General features: G+C 63.2%; 1 protein-coding gene across 1 annotated transcript in view; it reads left to right on the plus strand.

Annotated features, from left to right (window-relative positions):
- ARID3C (AT-rich interaction domain 3C) overlaps nt 1-17,737 on the plus strand; it is a 43,270-nt gene extending 25,533 nt beyond the window's left edge. The window contains exons 2-7 of the mRNA XM_090037558.1: nt 3,306-3,378; nt 11,639-11,822; nt 12,460-12,704; nt 12,998-13,255; nt 14,676-14,765; nt 16,231-17,737. Coding sequence (XP_089893684.1) covers nt 3,306-3,378; nt 11,639-11,822; nt 12,460-12,704; nt 12,998-13,255; nt 14,676-14,765; nt 16,231-16,382 — 1,002 coding nt within the window. The 3' untranslated portion in view covers nt 16,383-17,737. The remainder of the gene's footprint in view (nt 1-3,305; nt 3,379-11,638; nt 11,823-12,459; nt 12,705-12,997; nt 13,256-14,675; nt 14,766-16,230) is intronic.
- The last annotated feature ends 3,689 nt before the right edge of the window (nt 17,738-21,426 follow it).

Genomic DNA, 21,426 nt, shown 5'->3' on the forward strand with positions numbered 1-21,426 from the left:
CAGCCTGGAGCAGAGATGTCTTAGTCTGGACCTTGCAGGGACCGCCCAGGACACGGTGGCTGGCGCGGTTTCTGTGCTGCCTGGTATCAGTGCCAGGCCAGCAGGGAGTCTCGGTGCTGGCCACAGCAGAGCCTCTGGTCCAGCACGGTGCACCCCCTGGGCTCCAGCCTCTTCTGGGGTGGAAGCCCCATCCCTGGCATGTTTCTAGCCGGACCCTGGCAAAGAGACTGCAGAGGTTGGCACTGCCATGCTGCGCTCCCCCCCAGATCATCAGCTCCCTGAAAAGCAAGTGCAGGCCTGGTCAGTGCTTGGAGGGGAGATCTCAGCAGCCCTGGCATTAACCCCTTCATCCCCTGCCTGCACTCAGGGTCGGTGCCATCCCAGTCTGCCAGGTCCAAGGCTCCTGCTACCTGTTGGCGGTGGGGGGGCCACTCTCTCTGCCTGGGGCACAGTCCCCTTCCACCTCCCTCCCTTCCCCCACTAGCCAATTCAAATATTTGTCCCTAGGACAGCTCTAAAGTCTGGGGTTTGCACACAGGTGGTGCCCTTCTGGGCACCTGTGGGGATCCCGGCAGTGGGGGGGGGTTGGTGGTGGAAGGGTGCACGTGGGGATCCAGAGCAATGAAGGGTGTAGGTGGCCGAGGGATACCCGGTGGTCCTGGTGCTCCCGGGCACCAGCACCCCTGGTTCTGGGTCTTCCTGCCATGCCAGCCGCCCGCACAGGTGTGCAGTGGCCAGCGTGGCTCATGTCTTGAAATGATGAAGCAGCTCTGTGCTCCAGCAGGATGGTTGGGGGTGCAAGGAAGGGACCCCTCAGGAAAGCGCTCAGCGCCTTGATGGCAGAGGTGCCGTTCACCCTGTCCGGAGAGGTTTGGGAGGAAGGACCCTGACCCTAACCCTAACCCTAACCCTAACCCTAACCCTAACCCAGCCCGGCAGTGGGGGCATTTGTTTCTTCATTACTCAGAGGGCTCCAGGCTGGACACTGCTCTGGTCCCTCCTGCTGGTGCTGGGGTACTTTTCCAAGCACTGCGTGTGCCCAGAGACCCCTTTGCCCTGCTCCCCTGGAATGCAGCCACCTCTGGGGAGGAACGAGGCAGCTCCACAGGTCCTCCAACAGCTCAGTGCATGGACAGCAAACTCATCCCCTGCCTTTGCAGATGCCGTCCCAGCACAGGGCTACTCTGATCTGGAGATTCCCACAGCTTCCCATGGGAAGACCCGTGCTCTCTGCCAGCTGGGCCCATCACCCAGCTCCTGGCCAGACCCTTTCTCAGCCCTGTTGGGGGATTCCCTGTGTGTGTACCCAGGGCAGCCTTCCCTGCCAGACGGTGACAGCAGCCTGGCTGGCACCGGGCCTTAGCAGAGGGCTCTGACCCCGCTGAGCAAACAGCCCAGGCCGCCGGGAGCCCCACGCAGAGGCAGCATCGGCTGGGCTGGGGCGTTGGGGTGGCTGACGGGCGGGCACGGAGCTCGGCGAGCTCGCTCCGTGGGGTTGGGCTTGTCCTTTGCCCTCTGGGGGTATCACTTGTGTCCCTGTGATGTGGAGGCTGCCCCAGAGCATGCAGGTAGCCAGGCACAACAGTCGTGCCCCCACGTTGCAGTTGTCACAGCCCCATATTGCGATATCACCGCCCACGTCGCAATAGCCACATGCCATAGCAGGCACATGGCATGATTGGTGCAGCCCATTATCGTGACAGCAGCCCCCATGTCACGGCAGTGGCAACGAGCATGATAGATGCATGTTGTAATGGGTGCATGGCTGATTGGTCATGATACCAGTGCCATGTCTTGACAACAGTGAGATGTCACGATAGCCACGCGTTACTGGCTTATATCATGATTGGTCAGCCACTGCGTGATAGCCGTGTCATGTCGTGACACTGGTACTATGCCACGATAGCCACATGCCATAGCCTGATGTGCACAGTTAACGTCATGACACCAGCATCATGTCATGACAGCACCTCCTGCTATGACACACTGCAATGGCTGCATGCCATGACTGTGCAACGCACATCGTGCTAGTGGAGCCATGCCGTGAAGGTCATGTCATAGCATAGTATAGGCATGGCCCTTGCTGTCCCTGTGGCGATAGTCGCACTGTGGCATAATAGGTGTGTGTCACGATCGCTGTGGCCTGCATCATGATAGTGGCACCCCATGACACAAAGGTTGGGGGTTCACATCACAATAGCTGCCCTGGGACATGAGGATGGCTACATCTGTACTGCGTGGCAGTTGCATGTCCAAGCTGAGCTAGACTCCCTATGCCACAATACCTGCAAACCCTGTCATGACAATCATGCCTCATGTCATGACATGATGTGACAGCAGGGTATGGCTTTGCTCCTGCTCTGTGGTGGCCACACGAGGCCATGACAAGGTCCCTGGCCTGTGGCTGCCGTGTCCCTGTGTTGTGACAGCCCTGCCCACGATTGCTTGGGCTCTGTCTTCCTGTTGTGATGCTGCGCCGTGACGTTCGGCGTGGGCGGCTTGCGACAGCGGCTCTGAGAAACCCCCATCTCCTGGGCTGTGGGAAAGAGAAGGGGAGTCTCTGTCTGTCCATCCATCCACTCATCTGATTATCGTACACCTCATCCACCCGTCTGTCTGCAGGTCTGGCCCCTCTCTCTGTCCATCCCCGTACACCCAAGGTACGTCCCTTCCTGTCTGTCCTCACAGTCTGTCTGTCTCTCTGTCTAGCCTCCCCCGTGCTGGGGTGTCTGAGCACCTCCCGGGATCCCCAGCCATGGCTGTGGCTGGGATCGGGGGTAACGAAGCCTTTCCCCAGCCTGTAGCTGGGAGCACAGGAGCTGCCCACGGCATGGCGTGGTGCCCTGGGGCCCTACGGCAGGGCGTTCAAAGGGCTGGCACTGCACCGGCATCGGGCTGGCTGCCAGGCCAGCGGTGAGCCGGACGCTGGCCACGCTTTAGCACCGTGACAGATTCTCCACGGGCACCAGGCGCTGGAGACAGCTCCGGCTGCAGTGGTGGGGAGTGAGCCCCACAGCCCGGGTCACGGAGCAGGGCTGGGCACCTGGGCGGGCGCTGCGGTCCCTGTGCTGCGGTCTCAATGCAGCCAGCGGGGAATCCAAGCCAGGGTCAGCGCCGGGCGCCGGGGGAGGCAGACTCGGGCACCAGGGAGGTGGAGGGGCAGGAAGCCGCAAGAAGCTGGAGTCCTGCCTGGGCTCGCAGCCCTTCTCCGCCCAGACCCACACCAGCACTCGGAGACTCCCCGCTGGCAGTAGGGGGCACGTGGCATGCAGCCAGGCTGACCCCTGTTCCTCTCTCCCCTGCAGCTGTACGAGCTGGACGACGACCCCAAGCGCAAGGAGTTCCTGGACGACCTCTTCGGCTTCATGCAGAAGCGAGGTACGGGCAGGGGGAGCAGACCGGGGTGCCGCGGCGCCCCCGGCGTCCGTCTCCGGGCTCTGGCCCGCGGGCTAAACCGCGGGTGCTCTGGGGGTGCTGCATTCACCCCGGGCTGGCTCTGGGATACCAGGGGCTGCGGTTGGGAGCTGGGAGTCACGTCCCAGCCGCGCCGGGAGGCCGGGGGGGCTGCGCCGTCCCTGACGGACAGCTGCCCTCTCATCGGAAATCAGTGCGGCCGTGTTATCAGCCCCCAGCGGGGAAAGCAGGCCGCTGCTGCAATTGCGGGGACTCGATAAATGATTTAACCTTTGCCCTCTCTCCCCCCACCCCGGCCGGCCGGGAACAATTACGGGCCCCTGCGCACGGGGCCGGATTAATTAGGGCTCTTTGCCAGCATCTGGATTAATGAACACGCCGCTCGATAGCGCATCAACCCCAGGCAGAGGTTAATGCTTTGCTAATTAACGGGGAAAGGCCAGGCGGGCTCGCAGGCGGGCGGAGGGGCCTGCTCTGCTGGGGGGGAGTTGTCACCCCCTCCCATCCCCTCTGGCGCTTGCTCTCTGCTAGGAGGGCGCCTGGGCTGCGGCCGAGACCCGGCAGACTTGTGTCACGCAGGGGCTGGCCATCACAGGGGAGAGACAGGACACAGGGGCGGCTGTGCAGGTTCGTTATCTCTCTCTCCAGAGCTAATTAACTCCAACACTGGATGCTAATTACCCAGCAGCCTCTCTGCTTGCGCCAGGCTTTGTGCTGGACACTGTTGTCTCTGCCCCCCCCCGCCCGGATCCTGAAACCCCAGGTCTTGGGGGCTTCGTGCCTGTGCCCTGGCCGCCTGCCCGACCGTCTCGGCCAGAGTCGTGCATGCTGGCTGACGCTGCTGCGCCTGCCGCGTTCCACCCCAGAGGTGGCTGCATTTCAGCCCAGTTCGCTCTCCTGTGAGGGGCTCTGGAAAGGTCCATGCACGGCTGTTGTCCTGGGAGCAGATGTATTGAGGGCAGTGGTTTATGTAGGATCTACACAAAGCATCTGTTGCTCCAGGTCTGTCCCAGCACTGGGAGGTCGGCGTGGGCCCTGGGAGCACATGGAGCCGGCCAGGGGGTGGATACTCCTCCCTGGGCAGGGCAGCGGGGGGGAGGGAACATGTGGCACACAACGGGGGGCAAAGCTGGGACTGGGGGCTGGGCTGGGGGCAGACAGAGCAGCTGCTGGCCAGAGGTGGGGGCTTGGCGAGGCGCGGGGGATTTATGACCCTCCTTTGTAGCAATATTTATCCAAGCGCCGGGCCGTGAAACTGGTTCTTCCTGCTCCCGCAGGCCCCCTCCTTGCAATGGGAGGGGAGGAGGACCTGCCCCTGGCCCCGGCAGGCTGCCTGTCTGGGCTCCCCTGCAGCCAGGCTGGGCGTCCCCACACCCTTTCCCCCCAGCTAAACCCCCCGAGCTGCTGGTCCCGGCTCTTGAACTCTCCCCAGGTGCAGGTGCCCAGGGGCTTTGAAGATGCCCAAGTGTGAAACAGCCTCTGAGCAGGAGCTGCCTCCCAGGGGTCGTGAAATGGAGCCTGCCCCGCTATAGCCCCTTTACAAGGCAGCTGGGCAGGCCCCTGGCTCAGGGCTGGGGGCTGTGCCAGGCTCTGGGGCATGCCAGGCATGGGCAACCGTGGCTCCCTGATTGAAAAGACCCTGCTGCGGTGGCCAAGACAGGGCCTCAGCATGGCAGGGAGGGGACTCAGCATGTAGCTGGGGTGCTGCATGCGTGTGCATGTGTAAGTGCACAAGCGAAAGGAGCGGGAGGCGCAGTGGAGCACTAGGTCATAGGTAACCCCTCGGCTCCTGTTCTCTCTCCCAAGCTGAGCAGGATCAGGCCTAGCTGGCGCTTGGAGGAGCGACCTTTTTGGGCTAAGGTGCTGCTCCCAACTTACAGGCACTTCTGCGTGTCTCAACCACAGCGTACCTGAAGGCCGTGCTAGCTGGTACGTTCTTCCCAGGGCTGCTCGTTTTGTGCCAGCCAGTTCAGGTGGGCAGTGAGCCTCATAGCAGCCTTAGGGCACTTGTACACGTTACGAGTCGTTCACGTAGACGTTGCGAAAAGTTACAAGAAATCGCCACTTGCGTAGCATCGTAAAGACTGCCGTTCCACCCCAGAGGTGGCCGCGGTCCAGAGGCAAGGAAGATCTCCCGCCCCGGTTGCAGACCCGCGTGCGGGGTGCGGCTGGGAGTCAGGGCAGCGGAAGCAGCAGCCAGAGCCCTGCGTGGGAGCCGGGCTGAGGAATGTCAGTGTTTACCTTGAAAGTTTTTATTGCTTGACCTTGTGTCTCCTCCCCAGCTCGTGTGTGTGCGCGCACGCGCACGCATAGGTGTGCATGCACACATGCATGCAAGGGGAAAAGGTGCTGTGCCCTTGTGGTGTGGGGATACCCGAGCGAGACGGCGTGCTCGTGTGACTCTGAATGGGTGACCTGGTGGGGGCATTCCTCTGCCCGCCCATGTGCATGTGTGTTTGTACACCTGGGTGTGGAGGGGCAGAGGTCACATGTGTTTCTAGAAGGGTGTGTAGAGGCTGCGGGGGGAGGCAGGGCGCAGGGGTGTTTGCGGGGATGGGTGTGTGGTTGGGAGTTAGTTATGTGAGCGGTGTCTGGCTGCATGTGGGGGTGTGTCTGGCTGTGTGTGTGCATGATGTGGAGGTGTGCTCCGGTGTGTGGGCCACGCCTGGGTGACTGTGTCTGCCTGTTGCCTAAGGGAGTGTGTCAGGGGGTTTGCCTCTCTTTCTTTGCCTGTGAGGGAATGTGCATGTGTGTTTGTGGAAATGAGGGTGTGTGTGTGTGTGTGTGTGTGTGGTGGGTGTTGTGTGTGTGTGTGTGTGTAGGCATGTTGGGGAGGAGTTATTTAAATTTCATACACTATCTTGTGCATATTAGTGTATATGGGGAAGCAGCATGTGTGCAGTATTGTAGGTGTAGGTATATGTGCATGTGTAAATTGTGTTGTGCATCTGAAAGAATGTGAGTGTATATGGAGGATGTGTGTTTGTGTGCGTGCATCCGTGTGTGTTGGGAGCAGAGCATGTATGTGTGTGGTGTGTGTATTTGGGGGATCAGTGTGTGTGTGTCTGGGGGAGCAGTGTGTGTGTAGGTGCATGTGCATTTGTGTCTATATGTGTATGGGGGAGCAGAGTATGTATGTGCGTGTGTGCACACTGGTGATATGTGTATGGGGGAGCAGTGTATGCATGTGTGTGTGTTCAGTGTTGTAGGTGTGGGTGTGTATGTGTGCATGTAAATTGTGTTGTGCATGCAAAGGAACGTGTGTGTATGTGGGGGATATGTGTGTGTGTATATGTGTATGGGGGAGCAGAGGATGGATGTGTGTGCACGTGTGTGGTGTGTGTCTATGGGGGAGTAGTGTGTGTGTGCATTTGTGCATGTGTGCACATGGGGGAGCAGAGTGTGTACGCGTGTTCTTGTGGTATGTGTGTACAGGGGACCAGTGTGTGTGTGTGCGGGGGCGGGGGGAACGACGACACGCATGTGTGTATGCATCTGTGTACAACCCCAGCTCCATCCAGCACCTCGTCACGGACTACAGGCCCCCGCCCCAGCCGCCTGCGTGTTGCTCCCGCGTCCTGGCGGCAGGCACACACGTGCCCAAAGCCTCCGTGGGGGGGTCCTGGCTCAAAGGCGCAGCCCCCCCAACAGGGCAGCCCCCCAGCTGCCCACCCGCAAGCTTGAAAGTGAGCTTGGGCTGCTCAGCCCTGCTGCCTCGTTAGGTCTGAGCAGGTCACGACCCCTACGGTGCCCTTTGACCCCAGCGCCATCCATCACCAGCTACCAGGCGCTGGCACAGGGGGAGGGAGGCAGGGACACAGGTGGCTGGATTGGCTTGCACGCCCGGCTCCGGCTCCCCACTAGAAGGGACGCCCGTGTGCGCACCCATGAATATACATGCACACATGTGCACACGGATGTATATGCGCAGTGCACACACAGATGTCCACACACAGCGCTCTCCCCTGCCCTGAGCATGCACACACACACCGGGACAGGCATACGTGCACATGCAGTGTGTCTGGGCACACACCTGTCCACGCAGGGGGCACACAGGAGCACAGTGGGTTCACGCTCCTATGGGGTGCCCCTGCAGGTGGGCGCAGGTACACACACACAGGAAGTGCCCTTGTCGTGCACACACAACTGGGGCCCGCGCACACCCAGGTTGCGTACACATGCATACGGGGCCCGCCGTAGCCAGACGGGGAGCCGACGGGGGGGGGCTCGGTGCTGATGGGGGCCGCGAGGGGCTACGCCAAGCCACGGAGGCTGTGCTTCGCAGGCCCCCCCGCACCAGAGGCCTGGGCCTTCAGACCCCCCCCAGAGGCCGTGGCGGATTGATGCGCCCGCTGTCAGCCCTAATGAACCCGCCGCCGCGTCCCGCTCGCTGCTTGTCGGCGCAATTAAGCCCCTTCCATCCGTCAACGGGGTGCCGAGATGAGCCATGCTGAGAAATGGGCCCTCGCGCCAGCCACCCGCTGCCTCCCCCAACCCCTGCGAAGCCGCCCCTGGACTCCACAGCCCCTGTGCCACCCCCCGCCACGTGGGAGGGGCTGCACGCCGCCCGGGGGGTCCATGCCACGGCTGGCGGGGCAGGGAGAGGCTCCGGATCTGCAGCGATGCAGCTGCCTCTGGAGGGGAGCAGGGAGGAGTGACAGGGCGGAACGGGGTGCTTGGCTGCCAGGGGCTCCCAGCAAGCCTCCTGCCTGCACCGAGCGCCCGCCAGGGTGCTGAGGTCAGTGGGGTGGGTGCAAAGCTGCCCTCAGTGGATGCACCCAGGTGCCAGCTGCCACCCCCTGGGCACAGCTCGGGGATGGCAACCCCATGGCACCCTGTACGCGGCTGTGCCCCGGGCTGGGCACGGGATGGGATGGAAGGATCCGGCCTCCCCCAGGCTTTGCATCCCCCCCCCGCAGCCATTCCCGACCCTGCCGATAATTCCCCTCCATCCATCACGCCGGAGCTAATTGTCGGCCCACAATGGCTGCGCCTCCTGAATGGGCTTTTGTGCACCTCTCCAGCCCGGCGCAGGGAGCCATCACTCTGCAGGGCCCCGACAGGTCCCTTTGTCCCCGCCGGCCCCCGCTGCTCAGAGACGCCCCCGAGATTAATGACAGCCCATTTTCATGTGTGCGCGCGTGGTGGGGGGGTGTCCGCCATCTCCTCCAACCTGAAAGCCTGGGGCAGGATCCGGCCCCAGAGCTGCACCCCACTGCCCCCCGACATCACTCGCCTGGGGTCCACACAGCATCCGAGGCAGAGACGAGGCTCGGGTCTGGGGCCAGCAGCGGGGGGGTGCCTGGACCTGGGCTGAGCCCCAGCAAACTCACTCCCCTTGTGATGCAGGGGAGCGTGGGAGTCCCAGGAGAGGGGCTGGGAGCAGTATCCCATGTCTGCAGCCCCTGCCCAGCACAAGGGCCCCGGTTCTGCACCCGGGGGGGGTGCCGGCGAAGGCAGATGGGTGCAGCGGCAACCCCCAGTGTTGTGCACAGAGGAGCTTGTGGGGAATAGAGACCCCCTCACCCTACCTGGTGCCACCTGCCTGGGTCCAGACCCCCACCCCAGCCGCGGGGTGACAGGAGCAGCCCACAGCAGGGCTGCTGGGCTCTGTGCGGGACCCCTGAGCTGTCCCGGGACCGGGAGGCTGCAACGTTGCAGGGAGCAACGAGGTTTGCTTTGAGGAGATGCTGGCGGCGGTGGGGGTGGGGGGTGCAGGACCCAGAGTCCTACCCCCGGCCAAGCCGCCCAGACAACAAAGTTAAATGAACTCAGCCAAGGAATAAAAGGAGCTCATTTGTCAGGCTCCGCGCGGCCGGCGAGCCAATATCGGGGCCATAAATTAGGGTCCGGGAAAGCTGCGGTGAGTGACGGTTTCGTTTGAGGTGGGAAGCAGGCCCGTGACAGCCTCTGCGAGGCAAATGGATGGCTTTCCGATACCGCCACCGCCGCCCAAAGAAAGGCCAGGATGAATGCGGGGCACCCCCGCCCGCCTCGCTCCCCAGGCACCAGGCGTTGGCGTGACCTCCGGGTGCTGCGTCGCTGCAACAGCGCAGCGGCTGCGACAGCAGGGCTGGCACACGCGGCTCCTGCCCGAGCTGGCAGCGGTGCCCCTGCACGAACAGGTCTGCGGAGACCCCTGTCCCGGAAGGGGGATGCATCAGTGACTCTACATCGCAGCTGCAGCCAGTGCTGCAAGCAACTGCGCCGTTAGGAAAGGTGCAGGAGCCAGGCAGTTGCATGCTTCAGCGCAGGCTCTGCCTGCGGCTGGGGGGGTCAGGAAGAAATGCTGCAAGAGGGACATGTTTGTGCTGCACCACCTGGGGGGAATCGGACCTGGAGCCAGAGCCGGGGCAGCAGGGAGATTTGCCCCCTCCCCAGGCGAACCCAGACCCTTTCCCCCCGGGCCGGTCCCTCTGCCCGAGGCTGCAGCCGCATGACACTCCCTCCGCCTCCCCGGAGAGTTACGGCATCGCAGCGGCCGTAATTCTCGGTGCCTATTGAGGGCTGCCGCCATAAATCCGGGCTGCCCCATAAAACTGCAAAGGCAAAGCACAGGTTAATGATGGCAGGCCAGGCCTCAGGGCCCCTCGCGGTGGCTGGGGGACACGAATGGGGCCCCGCAGGCCTGGCGCCCGGAGCTGGGCAGGGCTGGGGGGCAGCTAGCCTGTGCCCCGTGCCCAGGAGAGCCTTGGGGGCAGGAGAGAGGCAAGGGCAGCCTGCTTGTGGGGTGCTGGGGGTAAAGGGCCACACACGTGACCATGTGCTGGGGCACAGAGGGGGACTGTGGGGGTGCTGGGAGATGGGGCCTCTGCGTCCCCGCCATCCATGCAGCCTCCGCACCAGGGTTTTGCTGGTCCCGGGGGCCGGAGCCGGCTGTAATTAGCCCCTGAATATCTGGCAGCGCTGTCGATGCCGCAGGATTATTGGAATTGATCTCAGCCGCGGGGGACGTGGGGGGGCAGCAGGCCGGGGAAGGCGATCGGCGCGGCCCTCGTTAGCGCCCGCCCGGGGGCTCCGAGCGAGGCGGCGCGGCCTGGCCTCCAGCAGCCGAGGCGCCAGGGTTTGCTGGCTGCCTGTCGCGGGGGGGCAGGCATCCGGCGCTCAGCGTCCCGCTGCTGCCTGCGCCAGCCCCATGGAGGACCCTCCACCCCGGGCCCGGGCTCAGTGCCTGCTGGCGTGGCCCTGCTGGCGAGGGACATGTGGGGGCCCCAGCTGCTCCGTCCAGCCTGGCCCCTGGATGCCCCTGCACGGCCCCGCTTGCCGGCTCGGGGCTGGCGGGACGGCCCGGGGGGCCCTGGGGCGCCAGGCCAGGCTGGCTGAGGGGTCCCCGAGGGCTGTGCCACCCCAGTTGCTCCTCGATGCCCATGCACCCTGCACCCTGCTGCACCTCCAGCCCCGTGGGGCTTCCCCGGGGTGGGTGCAGGCCTGGGGCCGGGTTCCCTGCCCGCCTCAGCTGTTCTGCGCCTGTGAACACACATGAGCTCTGCACAACACAACACACTCCCTCTGGCACAACACCGCACAGCATAATGCAACACAACTCCCCTGCCTTTTCACCAACACAACACACACGCTCCCTACACCACAACGCACTCCTTCCCTCCAGCACAGCACAGCACAATGCAACACGGCACACCCGCCTTCTCCCCCACGCGGCACCTCACAACACAACACAACACGCCTGCCTTTCCCCCAGTACAGAACAACACAGCACACAAGCTCCCTCCCATACAGAACAACACAATGCAACGCACCGCATATGCTCCCTGACAGCGCCACACAGCGCACCTGCCTTCTTTGCAGCCCAACACAACACACACAGTAACACACCATGCTCCCCGCAGCACAACACACACATTGCGATGCAACACACACGCTGCCTCCAACATAGCACAACACCCGTGTGCTCTCTACAACACAACACACCCACTCCCTCCAATGCAGCGCCACACACACACACGGCACCGTAACGTGTGCCTCCTCCACCACGACACAGCCCGTGCGCTCACGCTCCGCCGCCGTGGGCCAGCGTCCCAGGCGCCAGCAGCTGCCCCCGGTGACCCGGGGTGGGTGCGCGGCCACGGCTGTGTGTGGGGACACAGCAGAGCACCCTGCTGTGTGTCCTAGACCCCGTACTGCTGAGCAGGAGCTGAGTCCCCGGCTGGTTCTTGCCTTCATGCCCCTCACCCCACGCCACGCTCTCTCCCCCCGTGTCTCCCAGGGACGCCCGTGAACCGCATCCCCATCATGGCCAAGCAGGTGCTGGACCTGTACACGCTGTACCGGCTGGTGACCGACAAGGGCGGCCTGGTGGAGGTGATCAACAAGAAGATCTGGAGGGAGATCACCAAAGGCCTCAACCTGCCCACCTCCATCACCAGCGCCGCCTTCACCCTGCGCACCCAGTGAGCTGCCCAGCTGGGGGGTAGGGGCGGGGGGCTCATGAACCCTGGGCACGGCTCCTGCTGCCCGCTCGCTCCTGGACATGGCTGTGCTCGGGCACCGTATTAAGAGAACGGGGTGGCTCCATCGTGACCGCGAGGGCTGCCAGCATGCCCTCAGCTCTGCCCCTGCTGGGCTGCAGCCTGGGCTGTACAGCGCCTAGCACAGGGGCGCCTCCCTACTGAGCGGGTTCTCCGGGCACTACCGCTGTGCAGGAATGAAGGGGAGCGCTGCTACAGCCCTGCTCCCCTGAGCCCAGGCGGGGGCACCTGGGCATCACGATCCTCAGCCCAGAGCTTGGGCTGAGTTGGTCATTCTTAGGCATGTATGTGCCTGCGTGTGCATGCATGCATGTGCACTAGCATGTGTGCATGCCTGCTTGTGCACATTTGCATGGATGCACATTTGTGTTTGGGTGCATGCGTGTATGAATGTGTGCATGTACGTGTGTGCATGTGTGTGCATGCATGTGTGCATATGCATATGTGTGCACACGTGAGCAGGTGTGGGTACATGTATATCCATGCATGTGTCTGTATGCATGTGCATGGCAGTGAGTCCCCGCTTCCCCGTCTCACTCACACCTCCGTGCCCCCGTAGGTACATGAAGTACCTGTACCCCTACGAGTGTGAGAAGCGAGCGCTCAGCTCCCCAGGCGAGCTCCAGGCTGCCATCGACAGCAACCGGCGGGAGGGCCGGCGGCAGAGCTTCAGCGCCGCGCTCTTCAGCTACTCGCCCGTGGGCACGCCGGCCATGCTGGCCTCCCCCAAGGGCTCCGTGCCTGCCCTCGCCCTCGCTACCCACGGCTGCAGCCAGCTCGCCCAGGTGCACGCCATCAAGAAAGGTGGGTGGGGAGGGGGGCAGGTCCCGCTTCTCCGGGGCTGAGAGCTGGAAGCCCTGGGTACTGCTGCATGTGGGCTGCCCAGAGGGGCTTGCCCCCAGGGTACACCTGGCCCGTGCTGTCCGTACGGCCACCCAGAGAGGGCAATATGGTAGAGGGAGGCTGAGATGCCCACCCCGTGGCATCTGAGTCCCAAGAGCTTCTGTGCCCGGTGCTCCCATCCCCCTGCCCAGCTCCGGGGGCTTTACCTGGGGGTATAGGGTGCCACCCTGAACCTCCGCCCTGCCTCATCCCAGCAGAAGATGGCCTGCTGTCCGCGGCGGTGCCTGGGCGCCTCGCCATCCCCGTGAGCCTGGCGGGGCACCACCTGGCAGCCGCCTCCCAGGCCGCGGCGCTGGAGCAGCTGCGGGAGAAGCTGGAGACGGGGGAGCCCCCGGAGAAGAAGATGGCGCTGATGGCAGAGGAGCAGCAGCGGCTGGTGCAGCATGCCCTGCAGCAGAACCTCCTGGCCATGGCCTCCCAGCTCCCCATGAGCGTCAAGATCGGCAGCCGAGGTACCTGCCGCAAGGCGGGCGCATCGGGGCCTTACGGGGCACCCCGGGGCGCGGGCGCTGCCCACAGCCTTGCAGCTGAGCAGGGTTGGGCCTGGCCGGTGCCTGGGAGACCCCAGGATGCTCCAGGTGCTGGTGCCTCTGCTGCATGTTGCTCTGCGCTGGGGGAGATGGGGCTGCTTACTGTTGCACCACCTACAGTGACCAGGCAGGGCACTTGTACACAGCACCTCCCAGGAGGATGTCTCCTGAGCAGGTGGGCACAGTGCGACAGGTGGATTAGAGCAGCTTTTTCCTTGCCCTCCATTTATATCCCCCCTTTTCCTCCTTCTGCTTCCCCATCCCCCCGTCTTGCACGGCCCCTCCACCAACAGCTCATAAAATTCTAGAGGGGCCAGATGGGAAGAGAGCTCCGAGGTCATTGTGTCCAGCCCCTGCCTGTCCAAACCAGCCCAGACAAACCCGTTGTCCAACCTCTTAGCAAAACCACCGGCACCCGACGCAGCCCCAGGCATCACCCCCAACTCTGCCGCAGGGGAAGCTGGGGGTCCGCGGTGGCCAACGTCCTGCTGCTGCAAAGGGTTGCTAACAGATGCTCCAGAGGTCCCAGGCGGAGGCCGTGCCCCCGCTGCAGAGGAAGGCAAAACCCCGACAGTCTCAACCTTTCTAGACTCCGGCCCCCTTGCCAGCCTCAGACAGTGCCAGCTCCCACTCGTCCCTCCCTTCTCGACTATGGAAAACCCCTGGGACCGTTCTTCCATGGCCAACACCCAGCAAGCCCACAACGGGGAAGATGCCCGTGACACGGTATTCCTATGGTCAATCTCCGGGTGTGACTCCCAGGCAGCTGGTTGCACACCCAATCTGCACGGCACCCTTAAAAGGATCTCGCGGCACCCTGGGGTGCTGCAGGACCCCTGCTGAGACCCACCGCTGCGACGTCCCAGGAGCTGGAGAAACACTGCAGGTGTCAGGGTTGATGGTAGTTTTCCCAAGGGTTTAGTTAATGGATTTAGTTTGGACAGGGCTGATCCCGCCTCAGGCAGGGGTCGGACTGGAGCTCTCTTCCAGCCCCATCAGGGGCGTTTGCTCTACGCCCGCGGAGGAGGGCACAGGAAGAGGTGGACAGACAAACAGACCACAGCACATCTGCAGATGAACGGGGGACTGAGAGCCGCTGTGAAGAGGTGGGAGGCCGGGGGGTACATAGAGGGCATGCGTGGCCAGCAGAGAAGAGGGACAGATGGAAGGTCGTGTGCAATGACACGCTCGTGGCCTGCCCCTTCTGGGCCATGTTAATCCCGCTGCAAGACCCACCCAGCCTCACAACAGGCCGTGGGGCCGGGGCCCTTCCCTCCGGCGCTCCCCCATCTCGTCTCTGTTTCTCTCCGTGCTCATATCGGTATTTCCTCCCCCTCCGCAGATGACAGACAGGAGACCGCATTGAACCTGTCCACCACAGGTATTAGCAGCATCAACATGTCAATAGAAATAAATGGAGTTGTCTACACAGGTAAATAGAAGGGCTGCTTGGGCCGTGTAATTGCGGCTGGGAAATCCAATAAGTTATAGCCACTGCCGGGCCGGCGAGTCCTTCCTGCGAGCTGATGTCTTTACTATAAAATCCATTGTAATGAAGTGGCAGGGCTGAGAGCGCCGGGGCGGGGGCAAGGGGCAGGGGGCCGCGCGCTGGGAGCCCAGCACCGGGCTTGGCTCCGTGTCGGGGGGGTCTGGGGTGTTGGAGGCACTGGGACGCCCGGGATGCGGCTGCTCCTGGGAGCCGGGGTGGGTGGACGGGCAGGTGGGGGTGTCTTTTCTGCCCCTCCCTTCCGTCTGTTTGGGGACGGCGGTGCTGCCAAGGCACCGTCTCAGCCAGCAGCAGGGGGTGCCAGTCCTGGACTGGTCCTGGGTGGGGTGGGTGGGCTGAGCTGAGCTGAACTGGGCAGCACCATGCCTCTCCCTGGGGGGGCTCTGGAGACCCCAGCGGCTGCTGAGTGTTGGGGAGGGGGCACGAACCCAAGTGTGTGACCCTGGGGCTGCACAAGGAGCTGCTGTGCCTGGCTGCTACAGCTTTTTGAACCGCAGCTCCAGGCTCCAGGGGCTTGGCCCGTTCTGGGCTGGCCAAGCTGCAGTGTGTGCCCAGCTCAGAGCCTGAGCCAGCCCAGGGGCCCCTGCCAGTGATGTAAGCCGGGCCCGTGGGCCCACAGGCCCCACAGTGGGGCGGGTGAGCGCATGGGCTGAGGTCTGTGGTCATCTGGGGGGAGGTGAGTGAGCCCAGGGGAGGCAGAGGGGAGGAAGGATCCCTGTGTCTGTGCGTGTGTGTGCACATGGATGCATGTGTGTGCATGCATGCTTTGTGTGTGCACATACTTATTCGTGTGCACGTGTACTGTGTGTGCATGCATGTTTGTGTGTGCATGCATACTGCTGTGTGTACATATGTATGCGCATATGGCTGTGTGTATGCATATGCATGTGTGCACATGTGCGCATGTGTGTGCATATGTATGTACCTGTGTACATGTACGTATATCTAAGGGCATGTGTGTGTGCGCACATGTGTAGGCACATGTGTGCTTACCAGTGTGTGTGTGCATGCATGTGCATATACATGTGTGTATGTTTGTGTGCAAGTGTGTGGTGTGTGCATATGTGTTTCTCATCTGGGCTAAGTGGGTCACCCCGCGGCCCCCCGCAGCTGCCTCCCCACCCCGCTGAGCTGTCCCAATTAAATCCTGACACTGGCTCTGACAGCAGTTAAATATTTAACTCCCTGCAAAGGTCAGGCTGGATAAACAACCCCTGCATCCGCCCCACGGCCCTGCACCCCTTCCCCAAGCACCAGGCCTAGGTGGGGTGAGCTGGGGGGTAGGACAGGGCTGGTGGGGAGGACATGCAGAGGGGTTCCCTGCTCAGGGACCTGAAGCTGCACCGTGGGGCCATGCCAGGGCTGCCATAACCCATGTGTTTGTCCGCAGGTGTCCTGTTCGCCCGCCGGCCAGCGGTGCCCGGAGCCCCCAGCAGCGCCGGTGGGGGCAACACCCATGGGCAAGCGAGCCCAGCACCCTCCCAGAACCAGCTGCTGTCAACCTCTTCCCACAGCCACACTCCCGCCAGCACCTCGCCGTGAACGCGGGGGGGACCGCCAGCCCCAGCCCCCAGCCCCCATCCTCCCTCGCACCTGAGGACGAAGCACCCCTGAGCTGTGCCGGTGGAGCACCTGCTGCCGCCCTGCTGCGGGGACACCGTGGCTGCTTGCCAGGCTGCTGCCTTCACCCACTCTCCTCTGCCACCTCCTTCCCCACCTACCTGGGCTGGAGGCCTGGTGCCAGGCTGGGGGCTCTGTGTCCACTGCCCGGGGCCAGGTCAGGGCTGGCGGTGGCTTCGGCTGCTTGAGGACTGAGCTGAGGCATAGTGGGGTGGAGGGAGCCACACACCTGTGCCCTGCATGGCACACGTGTGCCCTTCCACCCCGTGAGAAGCTCCTGGGCTGCCCTTGCACGCTCGTGTGATGGCCAGGCTTGTTGTGTGCCACGCCTCCCCACAGGGCATGATCATGCACACCCTCTGTCCTCACTGTCGCACCCCTGCCCAGTGTCCTCCCCTGCATGCACGCACGCGAACACACACACACACTCATGCACAAGGTGTTACGCACATGCAGTCTCTTCACCATGATGCCCACACATATAATCCCCTTACCAGCCCCTGTCACACGCATGCTGTCCTCCCCCGCCTGTCACACATGCAAACACACAATGACCTCTCTGGTGCAGGCACACCCCCCCACCTCACACACACACATGCACACACACACACCTCCCTCCCTGTCACACTCACCCCATTTCCCCCGCTCTCACACAGGGTGCTAGCCCTCTCACACACACGCACATGTGCACAGCACCATCTAGGCATGCGCGATGCCTTCCATGTAACAGATGTGTGCTCACACAACACCCCCTCAGTACGTGTTGCACTTGCTCCTGTCATATCCCCAGTACATCCAAGCACTTGTACAACACCCCCATCACACATACGCACTTGCTGTTCTGTCCATGCATGCACACAATCCGTTACATACGTGAACTCACACGCTGCCCTCCATCGCGCGCATGCACTTGCTCTTGCTACAGTCGAGCACACACACTATCCCCCCATTACACACATGCTCTCACGTGGTGCCCCATGACCCCCAACCCCCCATCACCCCCGGGGAAGCCAACACGGATGGTAGCCAGGGCAGAGCCGGGGCGAGAGGAAGAGGAAGGGCAGCAGACAGGGGACGGAGTTGTGCATGCAAGAGAGGGATCTGGGCTGGGCTGGGCCTGGCTGTTCTCCCTCCACCCGTCCCCCCAAGGGCGGGGGTACCTCTGTGGGTGCTGGAGACTGGGAAGGGGCGGGGTCTGGTGGAGGGTGGAGCCTACACTGGCCTGGGTCCAGAGGGCTGTATGTGGAGGGCGGAGCCTATGGGAGGGGTGGGGCCTAGTGGGTTGAATGCATGTGGGGGATGGAGCCTGGGGGGGAGGTGAGGGGTGGGGCCTACTGAATGGAGCAAGGGGTGGAGCCTGGGGGTTAAGGGGCAGGGCCTTGTGGATTGAACGCAAGGGGGTGAGGCCTAGTGAACTGGTGCAGGGGGTGGAGCCTGGGGGTGCAAGGGGTGGGGCCAAGTGAGCTGTGCAGGGGGTGGAGCCTGGGGATGTAAGGGGCGGGGCCTAGTGGGTTGACTGCAGGGGGGAGGTCCTAAGGGCAGTAGAGGGTTCCTGAATTCCTGCCCCCGCCCTGCTGTAGCCCAGGGCATACCCCGCCTCGGCACTCCCCTTCCCGATGCCAAGATTGCCAAATACCTCACCGCAGGCGCCGGGGGGGCATCTGGCTCTACCTCTACCCGCTAACCCGGCACCAGCCCCCAGCCATCCTAGCTTGGCCCAGCTGCGTGGGGGCAGATCCCCAAGGTACCAAAGAAGGGACCGAGCAGCACAGACCTCACGTCTACCTCATCCTGCAGCGGGTCTTGGTGCCAGCCCCTGGGTGGGCAGGGGCCGGGGGCTGTGGGGAGCTGACTCCTGTCTGCGTCACCGGTGTTGTCCCCGGTGGGGCTGGCTCCGATGCCCTGAGCTGTCCGGCCCGATCCCCTCTGCATGTTCCTGAACGTTCAGAGAAGAAGCTAAAGTACTCCCTGATGCCGACCAAAGATGGACGAGGACCCTGCTCCCCTGCGGCCTTGCCCTGTGAAGCAGGTGGAGCCCACCGCAACCTCCCAGGGTGGGTCTGGGGGCAGCTGGACTCAGCCACGCGTTGCCTGGCAGGGGGCATGGGCCAAAGCCGTGGACTTCGAGGGCACCACGCTACTCACCTGGAGACCGGACTGAGCCGGGGAGGGGGGTGGGAGAGCTCCATTTACAGCCGGTACCAAAGATCGGACGCATCCGGGAAGCGGCGGAGCCGCAGCCCACGGAGGAGGGGGCAGGAGGATCTCGCTGGCGTCTGCCCGGGCGTCCGTCCACCCGCTGCTAGGCTGGTTGGAGGCGCTGTCTGGGCAGGCTGCTCCCCTGCTCCTTTCCTGGGCTAGGTCCTTCCTCCTCCGGGAGCGGGTCTGGGAGCCCGGGATGGGGGCTTGGGGGGCACGAAGGACCCGTGATACCCCTGCGGCAGCGCCGCGCTCCTGCGCGCTCGCGCAATAAAGATGCTGCTTTTCTCCGACGTGCCCTGCGCCGCCTGTGTCTGCCGGGCTGGGCCCCTGCTCTTGCTCCTTACCCATAATGCCTTGCTCTCGCCTCCCACCCACAAGCCCCTGCTCTCACTCCTTACCCACAATGCCCCCTGCTTGTGTCCCTTACCCACAATGCCCTCCGCCCTTGCTCCTTACCCACGATGCTCCTGTTCTCACTCTTTACCCACAATGCCCTCTGCCCTTGCTCCCTACCCATGATGCTCCTGTTCTCACGCTTTATCCACAATGCCCTCTGCCCTTGCTCCTTACCCACAATGCTCCTGTTCTCTTTACCCACAATGCCCTCTGCCCTTGCTCCCTACCCACAATGCTCCTGTTCTCACTCTTTACCCACAATGCCCTCTGCCCATGCTCCTTACCCATAATGCCTTGCTCTCGTCTCGTCCCTACCAGCCCCCTGCTCTCACCTCTTACCCACAATGCTCTCTGCCCGTGCTCCTTACCCATAATGCCTTGCTCTCGTCTCGTCCCTACCAGCCCCCTGCTCTCACCTCTTACCCACAATGCCCCTTGCCTGTGCTCCTTACCCGTGATGCCCTCCCACTTCTCGGGGCGTGAGGGCGGGGGTGGCCCGCTCATGCCTGTCCCCCCCGGATCTGGGGAAATGCAGGCCGGGGGAGAGCAGCTGCGGCTCAGCTCGGCCCGACGCTCCTCGGCCCAGCCTCTGGCGCACACTGGCTCCTCCGCGTGCTTACACGCGCGTGCACATGCACACCCTGGCCCCTCTCCACGCCCATGCGGGCGCCTCTGCACACGCATACACAGTTTCCTCCATGCACACACACACGGATCACTGCATACACATGCATGGGCACCCCAACCACTGCACATACACACACACTGGCCCCTCTGCAAGTGCACATACACGCGCACACCCCCCAACCCTCTTCACACACCTTGTTTCTTCCCCACGTGCGCACACACACTGATCTTTCTACACACACTCACACACACCAGCCCATCTGTGCACACACACATACTCCCACCCCTCTGCACACGCAGGCACACGCATCCCTGGGCATGTGCACACCCACACAGGCCCAGAGCCGGCCGCAGGTGCAGGGACAGACTTTGCCGCTCACTGCATCCAGCCGCCTCCTGCCTGGGGGTGCCCGCTGGGAGCCTTGGCACGGCAGGGCAGGGCTGGCTGCTTGCCCCCATCCCCTGCTCTCAGCTGACCCTGGAGCTTGGCTGGTATGGAGCACCGTGGCACAAGAGCCCAGCACAGCCCCTGCCCTTCTGGAGCTCATGACCACGACCCCTGGCTCCCTGCTCCAGCTAGCCTGGACATGCGGCATGGCAGGGCCCCTGGGGCCTGCAGGGAAGGGAGAGCCCAAAATGGGCTTTTAATTGGGCTAACGAAGTTACATGGGCCCTGCAGCTCCACGGCTGTTCCCTAGGCTCGGACGGTCGGGGGCTTCATCGCGTGGCGGGGCCTGCCCTGTGCTAGCTGCCGGGTTAGTTCACATGCGGGTATGCTGGCAGGGAGCAGAGGCCGCTGGAAAGAGCTGATCGGGCAGGGAGGCTGGCCCTGGCCAGGGGTATGGAAATGGGACCGTGTGCCCTCCACCCGAAAGGGGGGTAGGTAAAGCTGCTGGAGCCCTACAGGCATGGGGGTCGGGAGTCGAAGGTGGAGGGCAGCGCGCCCCAGGGCCAAGCCCAGGCTGGGAAGGGTTGGAGGGTGGACATGGGCTGTCTCCTTCCGGTTGCAAGGCCCAAGCCTGGGGCACAGCAGAGGCTGGGGCGGAAGAGGCCACGAGCTTGGGGGGGCTGCTCCTGATCTGGGGCACAGCCGGGAAGGGTCTAGTGCAGACTGGACTGTCAGGGTGGGGCTGGGTGTGTGTATGTTTCTACGGGACAGGGCTGGATGTATGCAGACAGGCACATTTGTGTGTGTGTGCGCACCGTGGGATGGGATGGGGTGGGTGTGTGCAGAGGCCCATGTGCATGCATGTATCACGAGATGGGGCTGGGTATGTGCATGTACATGCCTTTGCAGGGACCTTATACTGGCCAGGACACCCGCCACAGGAGGCAAGAGCAAACAGCATGCATCTGGGGGACACGCGTGTTCCTTTGCAGGGGGGTGCACATGGGGTGCTGCCTGGGTACATACATGACAAGCATGTGCCTGTTTGTGTGTGTATGTGTGCATGGCTACATGTGTGCATTCAGAGGAACAAGGGAGGGCTCCGTGTGTGTGAGTGTATAAGCATGTGCATGTGTAGGCTTGTTTAAGCAGGGGGCACATGTCAAGAGCAAGGGGTGCTGGCTGAGCTGGGGGCTGCAGGTCAGGAATGAGGGGCACCAGCAAGGCTTGTGGGGGACAAGGGTCTGCAGGTCAGGAGTGAGGGGCACCCTCACATGTGTGCATGCATGTTTGCGTGTGCACACCAGGGTGCCTGTGGGGCCTCCCCTGGATCCAGCTGCCCCAGAGCAGCCC

Source organism: Crocodylus siamensis, chromosome 3 (genome assembly GCF_052110815.1).
Source record: "Crocodylus siamensis isolate JL-2025a chromosome 3, ASM5211081v1, whole genome shotgun sequence".
Classification (NCBI taxonomy): domain Eukaryota; kingdom Metazoa; phylum Chordata; order Crocodylia; family Crocodylidae; genus Crocodylus; species Crocodylus siamensis.